The sequence below is a fragment of the Dermacentor andersoni genome, chromosome 1 (assembly GCF_023375885.2).
Source record: "Dermacentor andersoni chromosome 1, qqDerAnde1_hic_scaffold, whole genome shotgun sequence".
Classification (NCBI taxonomy): Eukaryota; Metazoa; Arthropoda; class Arachnida; order Ixodida; family Ixodidae; genus Dermacentor; species Dermacentor andersoni.
In genome coordinates, this window is record NC_092814.1 from 189,458,899 (window position 1) to 189,475,668 (window position 16,770).

The window sequence follows — 16,770 nt, forward strand, 5'->3', positions numbered from 1 at the left end:
ATGTGCCATTAAAACTAAATTTATTTTATGGAGTAAGTTTAATGAAAACTTAATTAAAATGGCAAAAAAAAAGATTTTTTTTGTAAGCAAGGGAGGCTGTTCGTTCTACCTATAATACACACTGTGTGCGCCCTAAATAAATTAGGTTGAATGATGAAATTCCGAAGAACGCGCAACGCAATTGTGGTGGGAACCTCGCAATGTAGTTTTCCCTTTCAACGTCGAGGTAAAAGAAAAAGAGGAAACCGACACCAAGGAAAGGCGTATGTGCGGTGTGTGTGTACGTTCGGTTCGTATTTGGTTGGTTTCTGATGTTCATGTCTATAACTTGATGCCAATTTGACCTATAGCTTTCCGTCGTATGTGAAAAAAAAAGGGAAAAGAAAAGCTAAATTCTTGGGTTTTACGTGCCGAAACAACGATGTGTTTAAGAGACACGCCGTAATGCCGTAGTGCCTCCTGACCATATCGTGCGTGGTCTTGGCATGTAACCCAGCCCCCCCCCCCCCCCCCCCTCCAAAAAAAATATATTTTTAAATATGACGAAAAGTTATAATCGAGGTTAGTTTATGGGCACACAGTGCACACAACACTTGCGCATTTCTTTTTTTTTCTTTTTTTTTGCATTTTGCCTTCATCGAAATGCGGCTGGCGAAGCCGAGAGTGAACCCGCCACCTCAGCAGTGCAAAGCCATAGTCATTGGGCTACCGCGGTGGCTCATATGTTAAAGCAGTACGTTTTCGCAGCACTCCGTATTGCTTATTTTCTTGGCTACCGAGGCATTCCACCGCATAAATTAGGGGTAAGTCTGGTTAACCTCCCTGCCTTTCTCTCATTTGCATCTCTCTCTAAATTAGGGGCAAGAAAATTGGCAGGTGTATCGGGACAACGCTCCTGCTCGCAGCAGTAGCTCAGATTTTGAGAAATATATGATTACATTGCCGTCTCTTCCTATGTTATGCGTTGTTAAAGATAGATGATCCAAATAACTAACAGAAAGAAATTGAAGGAAAGTAGGCAAAACTGCTAAAAATAAAGAGGTTGGAGAAATGAGAGGGGGAGGGGGTAAATCATCTATAGATAAACTCGAAAACAAGCAGCTAAGAGAAGTTAGTAAAATCGTTCTTCACTCACAAAATGAGTTGTTTTTTTTTCTCTTTCACGATTCTGACCTCTGGCGTCTGTGGCTGCACATGGTTAGGTAAATTGAGAGGTAAGCAATAGAGAGAATGAAAAAAAAAAAGAAAACATTTAAGAACCCGCAAGACACTTTTGTAAAATGACTGGCCTGCTCAGCAGACCGAGATAAGTATTTAAGGCCCTCCTTGAAATGTATATTGGAGTGTTCGGTTTAGAAAATTATGCTTACTTTCTTTATTATTTATTTTATTATTCATTTACTTATTCATCTTTATGAAACTACGTACAGAATTGAGAAGCGCTGATGTATGGACATTATCTATACTCACTGTGTCCTGGAAAAGTAGAAGCTCCGGTGGGAGCTTTCTATGGAGGCGTTTCGTCATTACATACAAGAAGAGCAGATACATTGCGCTATCACAGGCACAACAGATACTTGAGGCACGATAGCAAGTACGTAGGGTGCTGTCACTAGACAGGTTTAGTTACACGTACGTAGAGGCTTTGCGTACGTAGAGCTTCTACGTGTCAGCAGTGCGCATGCGTAAAACGTAGCGGGCGCGCGCGCGTCTCACGGACGTACGTGAGATTCAATTCTTTGCGTGCGTTTCTTGCGCACGTAGACAGCTTCGCGTGGGAGTTCCGCGAGATCACGAACAAGCGATAGCGGGCCGCGCGCGCGCAGACGGCTTGCATTGAAACACGGCGACAGGATCGAATTGGCTACCGCCGTGTTCACATTTCCCGATAGATGTGGCTACGGGGTCCCTATTGGCGTGCGTCGCGTACGTGTAGCTAAAAGCGTTTCAGATGGCGTGCACGTAAGGTACGTAGGCTTTTCACGTTTGCGTACGTGAAGCCTCTACGTACGTGTAACTAAAACTGTCTACTATTCCCATGAAAGCGCAGCCGCCCTCCCTGTGTGTCCATACACTCGCTATACGCCCTGGCGTTCTGGCGCACGTAACTAACGTAGAGAACAATGTAAGCGGCCGTTGCGGAAACAGCGGTGAACGTATACCAGCAAATAAACAGTCGTGTGAAGGTCGCAGTCGAATTCCGCGTACAAGCATTCGCGTATACACCGAGGCAAACTGGTATAACCTGACTTCGGTATGAAATACTACTTAAAGTGCCCGCGCCACAAAGATCCGGCAGTCCAACGAGGATAAATCAAGACTTGTAGGATATTAATAACAAAGATTGTACAGTAGTCTTTTTTATAGAACTTGTATTGGTGTAGGGTGTACGGATCAATCGGGTCAGTTAAGGAACTAATTTGCGACACCCAGGTTGAACTTTGGGCTGTTATTGGTCTTCTATTCTTTCACCTAACTTACAGTGCTTGCGGCCAGCTTAAAAGTGGTAACTGAGGCTGAAAGACTTGTCTGCACTAACGTTGCGTTTGTATTGTGCAAGCTCGTTCAATTCTCACCGCCCACTGTACCTAAGGACGATTTTTTTAACAATACAGTATCCAAGACAATAGTGCCTATTGCTGGAAAGGAAATATAGGTTATCGACTGTTCCACTTGTGTGTTTTATCAGCATTTGTGTGAAGAAATATAGCTTCTGCTGGTTTTGCGAATTTATGCAGAACCAAGGATATATACATATGTTAATATTCTTAGAAGTAACACTACTTTATAGTAGTATTAGTAGAAGTAGTAGTATCAGTGGTATTAATAGCAGTGAAGAAGACGAACTAGCTCGAAATAAATAACACTACGTTGTAGTATAGAGCATCCTGCCAAAAACAACGATCGACAGCCTTGAATTAGGTACGTGAAGTGCGTGCCAAGCCCCACTGCAGATCACCGATAGTGTTACTGAGCGTGCTCTTGGTTTCATTTTTTTTTTCTCTTTCTTCGTTTCGCTTCCTACGGTCTGTCTGGCGAGTATGGCACTCGGGTTGGCGTCGCGTGCGCCACGCGTGCTTTTCCTCCCCGAGCCAGCATCGCCGGAGTGGTGCTGGGCGCGGGCGCTCGCTGGGGGCCGGCCCGTGCATGTGCGTGCGTTTATGAGAGCAAGCAGGCCGGTGCCGGGCGCACACGCGGTTCGCGTTGCCCCCCTTCTCGCAGCGCTCTCTTAAGCGGCGACAAGGCACGCAGGAAAGCTTGACGTCAGTGGCTTTTGCACACGGGACGCCGTCTCCCCTCGCGCCTCGCGCGCGCCGGCCGTCCGGCAGCGAAGCCGCCCCGTTCAGCTCAGCACGGCGAGGGATTGAATCCAGTCCGCAAGCGGCCGCGCTCTCTCCTCCGACGAGAAGCGATTCTTCCACCCCCCGCCCCCCACCTTCCGCGCGAGGAGCGACGACTGTAGCGCGCGCCCGCGCACCGCCGAGCGGCTGGCCCGCACGCACTCAAAAAAGAGAGGAGCGACTCGGAAAACTTTCTCGCGGTGACCGGGGTATATCGATTTGGATGCCGCTCGAGTTACCGCGCGCACAACCCTTCGCTGCCGATCTCCAGTTGTCGCGGGATTAACTTCTGCGCTCTCTCTCTCCTCCGTGTTCAGGCGGGGGGTCCGACGATCCAACGAGAGAGCAAGTGCGCGCCGCGTGTGGAGGAAGGGAAAACAGTAAAACGTGCATCGGGAATTTTCGGCGGCGTGCGACGACTCCACCGACTCGACCAGCTGGACAGCGACAAAGCGGCGAGGCATCAAGCGGCCCTTCGACGAGGTTACCACTACCACCACTACTACTACTACTGCTACTGAAGATATAGAGGAAAGGCCATCATGGTTGACACGGTGATAACGGTGAAGCTTCAGCGCGGAGAAGGCACCTCCTGGGGCTTCCGGCTCGCTGGCGGCAAAGACTTTGGATACCCGCTCTCTGTTCAACGGGTAAGTGGGATTTTCTTCCCTACCGGGCTCGCAGGCAAACTATTCGGTGTTGTTCGTTACCTCACAAGTCAACCGAATTTCAACAGTAGCAGTACCACGGGTCAGACCGATGCTGCCTGTTTGTCTCCCACACGATAGAGGTCCTGGCGGCCGAGCCTGGCGTTCGTCTTTCCCGCCTGACTCGGCGCTAGCGACCGCTTGGCTCGGACTGCGGGCGCTAAATTCGGAACGCCCTTGTGAAATTTCTCAGAGGACGCGTGTACCATCTCCGCGTTTAAGAGAGCGAGGAAGAAAAAGAAAAGGGAGAGATGACGGAGCATCTGGTTGCATATGCCTCTTGCACGAGCTCGAATGACGCGTCTGACATTTGAGCTCCGTGCGCGACAGTGATGTAAATTGACGTTTCGCGTCATGTTTCGCTTTAACCATATCTTAGGTTAAAAATAACGTGCAAGTTCGTTAAGTGAGCAATGAGTGCATTTTTGCTGGAGGTCTTCGGTAGTTGTGACATTGGTCTCCCAAATCGGGAAATATTTCGCCAACGGGCTTTATTTTATATCTTATGACGGGAAAAAACGAGTTGATTAGTTGAGTGTTAAAAGTGTCCTTTAATGAGAAAGGATTCAAACTAGCAAGGCGCAAATGTTCTTTTTCTGTGAATATCCAAGAGTGAAAGTGCAAAGACTTCAGAAACTGTGTCCGCAAGTCTTAGACGCATGGGGCAACCTTGTAAAATCCTTTCCTATCCAGTTTCCTGGCACGCTGCCAGAGGAAGCCTTCTATGTCATCTCTCGGGTAATTCATGGCCGCTGAATAGCGGCGTTTTCGGCAATGACAGCTCAGCATCTTTCCCTCGTTTTTTACTTCCCCTTCTTGTTTTCATCCAATTCGTTTCCAATCGAACGCACACTGACATATAATTCGAAAAAGACTGAAATATCAATGCTTACATTCCCGAGCCTCTGAAACTGAAGAAATTCCGCAGTGAAATGGTTGCCGTGTGCAAAATGTTTCACCTTATCTGCGGAAATATAGCTCGCGTGAAACATGCACCTGCGCTCAGCTCTAGTTGACCCGCATGTACCAAGTCGCAGTAGGAGATTCTGCGACGTATTGTGTTTTATTGGAATTCTTAGACTGGTAACGCTCAGTAAGTTTAGAAGAGGGTTCGGGAATGTGGGAAGGCGAGCTAGAGTTGAAATTTGATGTTTAACACCCGAATGGGAATTTTAGCTACAAGGTGCGCGAGTTCCTTCGGGTCGAGATCCGTGCGCCGCTGCTAGGTTTGCGGCCTAAAAGTTAGCTTATCTACGGTGTGCACATCATCTTACTCTTTTACTCCGCTCTGATAGCTGGTATTTAGTTTTTTACCGAATGAGTAGATGTTCACAGCCGCAGCTTTGAAAGACAACGCTGAAACATTTTGAAAGACAGCATTTTGAAAGACAACGTGCGGAATTGCAGCTCTTGTTCGCCACATTTCAAGCATGGTCATTTAGTTGAACTGCAGATTGTACGACTATCTTGGCTATAGTTAATGATCAGTCGACCCAATGCCAACTAGTTCATGTTCGCGTGCGAAGCACGACCGAGAGCTCGAAAATAATGCGTAATGTCATTGCGACTCCTGCTTGCGATAAGAATACAATACTCGGAGAACAATTAAAAAGCCGAGATACGGATACGCCGTGGTGGTGGCATGGAACGGTCTGGATTGATGGAAGTGGGCCACTTCTATCCGGGGAATGTTATTTTGTTCTTGGGCAGCTCACAAGTGCACGTTGTATAAGAGTTCGAAACAGTGATAAGAAGATATAGATTAGAGCACCCGAGGATGCCTGGGTGCCCTTTGGCATGGTTCTGGAGTTCCATCTCTATGCCAATACGATTAGCTTCATGCATATATATCGGCAGCAAATAAAAGCCCAGGCATATCTGATAGTTGAGAGCGGTGAAATTCGTCGTGGATCTACGAAGGCTGAAGCGCTGTACTTATAGGGGCTTCAAGAGCGTGTAGCTTTTGCGGATAGGCGCAGAATGCCTATAATTGCTTGCGCAGCTGACCGTAATTTAGCACCACCCAAATAAAAAGGCTGCAGTGAATTCTTCATTGTTGGCGTTTGTGAGACCTTGTTTAGTATACTAGTCTATCTTGAATCATGGTTGGCAGATGGCAGTGAAAATATTTGCCTCACGAGTATGCTCTTTGAGGAGGCGTCATGTGGATGGAGCCAACTTGCAAGGCATTTGAACTGACACTTTCTTGAGCAAGAGCCGTAACTTTCAAGGCGAATCGTCGGTGAATCATTCGCTGAAGGATGAAGTTTACCAATTTGGATACATCAAGCATTCTGTGTTGCATACTTAAAAAATACATAACAGTTGATTGTGTTTGCTTTGAGACAAAGTAGATGACTGAACAATAGAAATGGAACAATAGAAATGTTTGATGCTCGAAATAAAAATTAATTTCGGGTGAAGGACAAAAGACTGCTGCGTACTATATCTTCAAACGTATTTTCCCTGGATTCGGCGCTGCTACCAAATCTCCGATGACCCGCGACTCTTCAGTGTTAGAGTATGGCGTTATGTTTTCGTATAAGCGATTTGTCTTGCTTGGAGGCTTATAGGATTGTACATTGCGAACTAAGAGTCTACCGCGCCTGCAGGACTGCGCAATAAGCGACAATAGTTCCTCGTTCACGTTATCTACGGTAGTTGCAACATCACAGAGCAGAATAATCTTTCTCTCGCTTCCCCGAATGTATTTTTATCGAAGAGCTTCGTCGCTATGGGGTTCTCTGCTGCCAGCGGACAACGAAGTGCACGGAAAGAGCAACGCGACCAAACTTTCTGCATAGGGTGTAACGCAGACTGTGACAGTATGACGCACGGCACTGCGCAGTGCTGTGCTGCTCCTTACGTTCGCGTTTTTCTGCGCACACATCTACTATGTGTGAGTGCAGTTTGTAAGTGCCCCTCTTACCGGAAAAGAATTAATATACAGAATGAAAGGCAACTAATAAGCTAACAATAAAAACGTATCGCCAGCAGGTGAGCTTACTTATGACAACAACGTTATAAGGCTCATATGTATTTGTGATTGTTACAAACACTATTGTTACACAGACAGACACAGGCACAAACACAGACACACACACGCACACACACACACACAAAAAGAAAACACTTGTGGAAAGCGATATGTGGCTGTAATGGCTATATGAGATGAGCCGGTCACGAAGGATCTCTGAATATGCAGAGACGCGAAGCTTGCTTATTCATTCATATTCAGGCGTTCTATACGCCGTATCAGCATTGCGACAGTTCCCTATGAGTGAACTATAGGCAGCCATGTCCTGAGTGAAGCATCTTTGTTTTGGTTACATTTGGTTACATGTTATTGAATGATGAATGTCCTATCTTACTTGAAGTACTTGCCGGTGTAGTACTTTACTACAGGAAGCATTTGTCTCTAACGCGTGGACCTTCGTTTGCATGTGATACTCTCGTTAACGAGCGTGTTGCATTCTGCGTATCCTATAAAATTTTTTGCGCCACTTCTCATGGCGAACACTGATTGTATGAGTGTCGTCGTTTATTTCTTCTTATTGTAAACACTTAGCCGCATGAAAACTCGATAATGTAACATAAATAAGACCCATTGAACAACCTACAATATTCCGAGGGGGATTGAATTCACAGAAAGGTGATGGCGAATTCAGCATGGTGACATATTTTGCGCAGGAAGAGACGCTCAGGAGGAGAAATTGGCGGCTAGGTCTGCCAGGGTACAGCCTGCCTGTAGCAGCATCACCCCCACCACCACCACCACCACCATCAGCTTCTTAGGTCACTGCTTTCTTGACTGCCCCGTCCCTTTTAACACCTTAACTGTATATGAACGACCGACAGTTTTCAAGCATCTAACATCTCGTACTATTTCGTTTCGCTTAAGGAAACACAGGTAGTAAAGCGTAGTTCGTGCCTGGATTTAAATCATAGTGCTGGTCACTCAGTTTTTACCTGACAGTAAAGCCATTTCGCCGTCGTGTGCATACAGGGACAAGCTTAGCTGGCGGTCGATTCAGGTGAATGATTCTTTCGTTTCTGTTACAATCGGATGGCTGTGGAGATACCGAGGTAGAATATGGCTCAGCCACGCCACATCTGTCTGTCTTTCAGAAAAGAGAGATCGACAACAAAAAGAGAAAGAAAGAGGTAATACAGACATCTTCGGCATGAGAGTCATCGTGTAATAAAATGTAGTTGGACTAGATGAAATGGCGCTGAAAAAGCGAGCGCACGACAACACACAAAATGTGCACCACAAGCGCCTACTTGCAACTCAGTTTACTAGTTGTAAGTGGGTGCTTTTGGTGTTGGTAATCTGAGTTAGTAAACTCAGTTGGGTGTCGGCGCTGGTGGTGTACATCTTGTGTGTCCTTACGTCCTCGTGCCATTGCCATTTTCCGTGCCATTGCATATACTATAAATATGTACCAATCAGCTCAAGCCTTAGCACAGTAGCAAGTGTCATGGTTGAGGTCATACGCCACACCGAGTCACGAATGCAACTTAAAACTTATTCACACGCCCGTGCATTCCTGACGCCGCATTCCTTTCAGTTTTACGGGGAAGGGGGGGAAGCTGGCGTCTAGTGAGCCTGAAACATACATTTACAGATTTCTAATTACTACTGTAAAACTAAAGTCCTTGTTTTGTATCTAATTCGCGGATCTATTCCTTTCTAGACACTGCAGTAGCTTATGTACTTGAATTGAGTTTTCATTCCCTGCCATCTTGGAAACAATAGTGAGAATAATAGCAACTGTTGGAGGAAGAGGAGTGGCTTACTACTTGTACAAGATATATCGATGCATATTCCCGTGTGGGATACGAATCTCGGCTATATGTCGATGACTGTTGAAAAAGAGAGAGAAAGAAAGCTGGCGCTTTCACAAGTGGACGCGAGCCGCGTCCGAGGCTAAGCTTTTTGTACGCTGGAGCGAGGTCCCCTTTCACTCGACTCACATCTGCCTTGCCAGGCTATATTAAATGAGAGCGCATCACACCCTGAAAAATAAGTAGCAGTTCTCTTTTTTTTTTCTCGGACGACTCCAGATTTCAAGGCAAAGTCTTAGACTACTCTCTCCACTTCTCTTATCTATTGCCAGCGCTCGGTCCAGTATCTTCAGCAAGCTCAGTTCCTGGACACGAAACTATTCCCACCAGTATATTCTGTGCATGTTAAAAAAAAAATAAGAAAAGGAAAGAAAGGAAAACAATACCGCGATCAATTTTTGGCTCTTTGATAATGCTTTATAATTTCTGGTGACATGAGAGCCCCGCCTGGTGCTTTTATGCCTACTTGAACTTTTATTTTTTTGGTCGGGCAGGTTGGACACCACTGTGACGCAGCATCCTGTGTCTCCAGGTCGTTCTTTTAAGCGGCTGAAGCAAAGAAGATGCCGATAGGAAATTCCATCGGCTCAGTGAGTCACAAAGGCGGAGGAAAATAAATAGCGTGCTTGCTTAAAACCTCCGCGTTCACTCAATCCCTTGGAGTGAGAGCATCATCGAAACCGGTTCTAAGTGGCGCGGAAAAGAGAGACCGCACGTACGCCGCGGCCACTGCACGTCAACGATGGTTCACTCGTATACACAGAAGCGGGGTGAGACGTTCGAAAACCACGCGGAGGAAAGTGTTTTGCAGAAAAATCAGAAAAGAAATGAAGATGACGCCGGAAAGCAATAAAGCTCGATGGAAGAAAGCACACGACGAGAAGAAGCAAAGATACGCCCATACGTGTGTGCCACTTGCATTCAAATTACGAATCACGTGACCGACGTGGAGAACGCGTATATATGCTCTCAGCAGCATGTACGTATTGCGAGTGTTCGCAGCGTTGCCATGAGGCGCTTATGGCAGTCAGCGAAGAAAATTCTTGCCCGTAGTACTCAGGCTTTGCCTTCGCAAGAGGAGAATAGAGCTGTGCACAAACTGAGCTACATGACGCTTGTGCACGTGCGTATCACAGACGCTCCTTACTGATATCTGATGCCAGCGAGAAATAAGTTTTCACGAGAGAAGGGCAGAAACAAACCGCGCGCGCCGAGCGAAGCTTCGCTCCCGTCCTCAGGTTCTGACGTTTTCTTCCAGAAGAATGCGTTCACAGAAGGAAGAATAAGGAACGAAATTATGCAAGGAGGCGAAGATGAAACCTCCAGACTCGGCCGGTACGTGACGCGCGCTGTCATATATATTGCAATATATCTATTTCGGAGTAATGCCGAAGTTAGCACGGTGGGGGTAGAGCTGCGCATTGCTCAATCGGCCGTGCGCGCGTTTCTCCAGTGTGGGCGAGGCTGGCGGAATCGTGTGCGAACGCTGGCTCACGCGGCAGGGCAGTTTCGTTCGGGTTCGCTGCTGTTGGAAAACGGAGAAACGCCTTCCCTATTTCGTTATTCATCGCGCCTGATCTCCCGCCAAAGTAAGCGCGATGTTGCAAATGAAACTGCCAAACGAATTTCCATATGTCTCTCGCTTACGGCTCTCTGCGGTATATGTAGGTTGCGCGAGACGGCAAAGGCCAACTGTCAGCGCTGTGGCGCAGACAGCCGCCGCGAGCCAAGATGGGAATCTCTGGAATACAACGACCGCGCATCGCTGATCCCGCCGGACTCCGCGCACGGGGGTCGGCTTCGGAGTAGCTGCTGCAGCTGCGGCAGTGCCAAAGGGCACGTCGCAGAAACTCGAAGAGGGCGCGGACCGCGCTTCGCTGTTTATTTTCGGGCGGGCCTCCCGCGACTGGTGCGACCCTTCAACGCGCGCTTCTCTTCTGTTTGCTGCCTCAGCGAACAGAAAAACACAAACGCTCGCAAGCAGACCCCCCCCCCCCCCCTTTCCCTTCGTCTCGACGTGTCGCGTGTCGCGACGTCGGAGCGCATGCGCCACCGGCAGCCAGCTCGCAATATATCAATGTCGACCTCATGTATGGATCAATCAGACGCGGTCAGCGAGTTTCAATAAATGAGAATATTTTCTCCAAGCCGAAGAAAGGTAAACGGGATCAGCAAAAAATAGGAGAGAAAGTCGAAGGAGAAGCGAATGGCGAGTATGCGCAGAAACAGCGATAAACAACCCAGAATATCACCTGAACAGCGCCGCGGTGTTTTTCGCCTCAGACCACAGTTCAACTGAGCCTGCTTCGACACCGACGGGCAGAACGGCGTCAAATGTACCTGGTTGCATGCGGTAACTGCGTTAATTACGAGAAGAAAAAAAAACACCTAGTGGCAAAATATTTTGTTTAGAGAACTACGACCACTGGAACAACTTGGAGCTGAACTTTATTTCCCCTCACTAGAACGCGACGCCATGAACTGCAATTTCTTTTCTTTTTAATTATGAACTTAAAGTTCAATTTTATCAGAACAAGATAGGAGGGACTGCGGGTGACGGGTTGATACAAAAGGATTTATTATCAGGGTGTCTTATTTCGGCGATAAGCAACCAAGCGCCTGACTGACGTTGAGCATAATTTCGACTTCGTCGGCGGCGGGTTAAGCTGAGCCGAATGAAGTTAGCTTCGCCCCAGTTTTGTGGTCTCTTCTTTAATCTGTAGAGCAGCTGCGCGCCTTCTCCACGTTCTTGCATGTATGTATCTTCACTGAACAGAAGAAATAAAAAAACTTTGAACCTTTCATTCTTTTGGTTAGCTGCCGACATAGGGCATGGCCCCCCTTCTGGAAGAGCAGAGCGTTTGAAGAGTAGAGCGCTGGCCCAGTTACCGGTGTACAATTGCCGCCAAATATAGGAGCCAGTTGCGCTTGCGCACTTGCTCTATACTGTGACGCGCATACGTACACTTAGCACTTGGAAGTGTTTTAATCCTATAGCGTAAGGCCGCAATATCACGTTGCAAAGCTGAAATCCTTAGCACTTCCTGCGGAAGTTTATGGCCCCGCCTGACAGTATACCTTCAACGCTGTATACGGGTGCTGTGGGCTTCATTTCCCTTCGCGGGTTATGCGTATACATACACTTACGGCAGCGTCCCTCAAGGGTGAGCTCCGGCCATATTCGAGGTCGCAGATTCTCACGAGGCTTAGCGAGAGCGCCGTAATGAGGCATAATCTACTCACGGACGCCTCGAAATGGCAGTGCGCGCAGTTCGCGCACAAGACAGCCCCCTCGCCCCGTCACCCCACCCCTGATGCGCGGTTAACAATTGGGCAATGAGCAGAAGAAAGGTCATCCGAAACGCGTCATTTTCTTGAATTGCTGGGAATAAAACGCGCGAACCGAGCTAATCTTCTGGGTGTTGTCTTTTTTTTTTTTTTATGGCGTGCATTGTGTCAATCTAATGTCGAAGTTTTAAACAAAATACGAGAAGATAAAGCTTGGAAAGGGGGCTATAGTGGCGCGGAGCTACACGCGTTGGCGCCGGAACGTCCCCCCCCCCGCCCCCCCCCCCCCCCCCCTAGCGTCTTGAAAATTCATTCCAACAACGAAGCAACGAGCAAGGTTTCTTCGAGCAAAACGTTTCAAGGCGCTACACACATATACGGGGTTTTCCGCTCAGCCAGAGAGAGGTGTATGTTGATCATTGGCAGCATCGCTGTGTACGTAGCACGTGGGCGAGCGCTGCGCAAGTTTCCCGGGACATCACTTTCGGCGCGCGAATGTGGCCAGGCTTGTCTCGGCAATTCCTCGCGGCTCCCCTGTGAGCTCCGTGGGGGTCTGGTGTCGTCCGTCTGCGGGAATCGTGCCGGACCGTCATAACTGAGTGCGCCTGCGTGAAAGCGCGCTGCAATGCGTAACACGAGAAAAGTTTCAGGGTCGCCGCAATTATTGCTAATTAGGCGGGCGGGCGACGCGCGCATTGCCATGCACGATGTGGCAGCGCGGCCACATTTAATGAAGCCCGCGGCGCCAATAGGCGCTTTTGTTCGCACGATTACGCGTGCTAGGCACGGGGCTCCACTGTCTGCTTACGGTGAGCCAAAGGACGCCCGATGCTGTTGCGCAACTGAAAACTCCGCAGAGTGGCGTTCTCCTGGGAAGCGGAGCAAACTTTGTGAGCCTTGTTTTTTCTCGCCTTTTGGTTCATCTCCTATTCAAGAATTATGGATGCTAAAGAAGTAGCTCTCTCTCGATCGCTATACTGGAAGATGACTGTTCATTAACTGATAATACTCTTTTTGGTCTACATGATTGCATGTCCCAGCAGCAGCAATTCCTTAGCGCGAAACAGCCAGTTACAGCGTCTGTCTTAGAAAGAAGTGCATGTTTTCCTATTGGTTGATGAAGCGTCCTTCGCAAAGCTTCGGATATAGAACAATTGATCCTATGCAGGGGGCACAGTTGCTAAATTTAAGATCTCAAAAATTAAGTTTTAGGGCTTCAAATGACAAAACCGCCATGTGATCATGAGGCATACCGTTGTGGGAGACTGCGGTATAATTTTGACCACTTGGTTTTTTTTTATGCGCACGTAAACCTAAGCATACGAGCTCGTTTGCATTTCGCCCCCATCGAAATGCGGCGACCACGGCCGGGATCGAAGCCGCGACATCGAGTTCCCGGCAGCCCCACCCTATATAGTTATTAAGCTACCGGTCATGGCGTGGCAGCATTTTTGGGGGCGAAATGTAAAAAAACCTCGTGTACTTACATTTGGATGCACGCTAAGGAACTCCAGGTGGTCAAAATTAATCTGGAGTCCCCCACCTACGGCGTTCCTCACAATCATATCGTGGTTTTGGCACATAAAACCGTACAGTTATATATATATATATATATATATAACAAGGTACGCGCGCGCACACACATACACACGTACACACTAAGAAAAAAGGTTCTTACGCTAGCATTGTTCGTGACAACATTTGCCACCAATCGTGCATGGTGCTGGACAATTAGCGTAGACGGCTGGCCAATGGAAAAACGCTTACAAAAAAATTAAGACCCCGATTTACTGCGCAGTGAGGACTGATTAACGTGACCGTCGCGCTTCGATTTCCACTACGAAAGGGTCCTTAAGTGCGACGAGGACGGTGGCCCTTGCCTCGCCCCACTTTTTCTCTCTTTATAAAGCGGTTTGCCTATTTTTTTTACTTACTCTTTTCGTTATTGTTTTAACTGCTCCACGCTAATCGTTCCTGCTGACACACGTGTCCCATCGTCTATGTGACGGCAGCCGGGTTGTGACGACGTGTACATAAAACAGCGTGTCTCGAAGAAATCGATGCATTATAGGCGCGCAAGAAGAGAAGCGCCGTGTCCGCCCCACAGGCCGAGACGTTCTCGGAGCTTCTGCGGGCGGCTTGCTCGCGGGTGCCCGTTCGTGGCTTCGCGAGGAGACGCAGACTATTCCGGGCACCCCTAAATATATAAGAGGGCCCCGTGCCTTATGCACAGCTGCGAGGGCACCTTTGTGGCGAGGGGCAAGTCGCGTCGTCTGGGAATTTTCGGGGATAAGCGCGCGCGCCCAGTGTGGGCAACCCTTATACGTACGCTCTTTCACTTTCTATCCTTCTTTCCATGCCAAGAGTGTAGAAATGTTCAGCCCCGGATTATTAGGTACCGAAGAGCTATTCCTGCGCGAGCATCAATTTTGGGGGCCACATAATGTTAGGACGATTTTCCGGTGACTCTATAGTCACTTCCTATGATTCATCCGTCTCGCCGAGGGATCGATCTCAACGATAGTTCGTGCGAGTTAATGAAAAAAAAAAGGATAAGAGAAAGAAAAATGCACGAAAAAAGAAAGGCTACGAAATATGGGCCCCTCTTTCCAACTCTGTAGGGGGATGGAGCCTCGTCAAACTGCAGTTTGCAGATTTTTTGTCGTCACCCCCCATATTTATCATGTAGAAATAAAAGTTCGTTTGACTAATTGATTGACTGATTGCTTAATTCAGTCTTTGATTGATTGATTGCTCCAGAAAAAAACAACTTCTGATTCTGGAAGGGTTCGTAAGAGCAGATATCAGCCTGACATGGCGTCAGACATAATATTAGCAAAGGCTTTCGGTCCATGGCAAACAGTACTTAAGAAGACTTCGTGAATTCGGCCCATGTTTCTTAGGTCTTTTTCTTCTTGTCGTCTTAGACCGAGGAAAATGCAAGTTCATGGGCGCTATAACGTAAAACTATTCCAAACTTTTCTATTCCAATTCTGCAATCCGCCATCCGCGATTGGTCAAAAACGTTTTTGGACCACCCCCACTTCACCTGTCTCTCACGCGACGTCACCAAAACCGCGATAGCTCCCCATCTGATATGACATGTATACACTGATTATGCATGATTTGACCGAAAAAAATATTATTATTTTTCATTCGCCACCTTTTCGCCATTAGCCCCCGGCTACTGGTCAAAAGTTTTCATGCTGCACCCGCTTCACCTGCCTGTCACGCGACGTCACAAAAGCGCAATAACCCTCCGCGTCAAAGTGACGTGTTCGCGTTAAAGGTGCATTAATATGCCGAACAAAATTGAATTTCCTTCTGAATAGCCGCAGGCTGCCCCGTTCCGAAAGGAATAAAAGATGGCTGCCGTCGATCGCTCAGGCGCTGGGTACTCGCACCTGCCGGAGAGCATGGGTTTATTTGCGTATAATAAAGCTTCTTGCGTGGCCGTGTAACGTTTTCGAGCACTTTCGGCACGTTAACGACCTCATTCAACCAACTCTTCTTTGGAGAAGATCCGTTTTAGCGTCATTCTTGAGCTTCCGTTGCATGCCACCGCGATTTTCAACCAGCCATCGTAAGCTAATTAAGGGAAAGCGGACCAATCGCAGACGCCGGTACCACCTTCTTCATCCGGTTATCGACTTTCAGTGCAGTGGCTCTGCCCTATCAAACCCCTCTCCACTCGAATGACGGCGATGCCGCGACCACGCGGGCAACGCGAACACGAGCGTACACGCCCAGCAGCTCAAATTCGTAGGCGCCGCCAGCCCCGCGGCGCAGTAGCCTAGATAGATACACTCGAAGTGCCTGAAGTTCGCAAAGAATGATTCGTGCTAATATTTAAGGAAAGGCGCTAGATGCTCTGTTTCATTTTTTTTGTGATGTTACAGTTGAGCGAGAGTTAGGCGCGGGCAATTGTGGCATCACTCCTGCGTATGACTAATTTGTGCTGTACTCGGTTGTTCGTTCTCGTGATTGCCTATGTTGTTTCTATTAATCGTGCTTAATTCCAAAACACCGTAGTGAGCGACCACTAATTTTTATTTATGCTTTCATTTTTTTATTTATTCGTGATACTGTCGATCCCTTACAGAATAAAGATAACTGGGACAAAAAACGTATAATGTATACACTGGATAAAAATATCCGATACATTCAGTCATATACTGTGCGTCGAAACAAACACAATCAGTGCACAAAACACGACCAGTTGTAGCGAATGAACTCTAGAATGCCACTTTTACACCCTTAACAAATTTTGGCTACACAGCCCATTGGCTAACTGCACCGACTACACAGGGAATTGTTTTCCTTCTCTCGCTGCTCGAGATCAGCCACGCTAACATCTCCAGCATATCATTAAAGTTTGTTTCTCTCTCTCTCTCCTTTGCTGCTCGCTAAGAAAGGAATGCCTATAGCAAACTTTAATAATAATAATAATAATAATAATAATAATAATAATAATAATAATAATAATAATAATAATAATAATAATAATAATAATAATAATAATAATAATAATAGTAATAATAATAATAATAATAATAATCACAAGCAGCAGCAGCATCAGCCTATTT

The 16,770-nt window shown here is 47.4% G+C and overlaps 1 protein-coding gene across 2 annotated transcripts in view; it reads left to right on the top strand.

Annotated features, from left to right (window-relative positions):
* The first annotated feature begins 3,298 nt into the window (after positions 1 to 3,298).
* Zasp52 (Z band alternatively spliced PDZ-motif protein 52) overlaps positions 3,299 to 16,770 on the top strand; it is a 106,523-nt gene continuing 93,051 nt past the window's right edge. For both annotated transcript variants that reach the window (XM_050194832.3, XM_055062897.2), the window contains exon 1: positions 3,299 to 3,991. In XM_050194832.3, the coding sequence (XP_050050789.1) occupies positions 3,884 to 3,991 (108 nt within the window). In that variant the 5' untranslated portion in view covers positions 3,299 to 3,883. The remainder of the gene's footprint in view (positions 3,992 to 16,770) is intronic.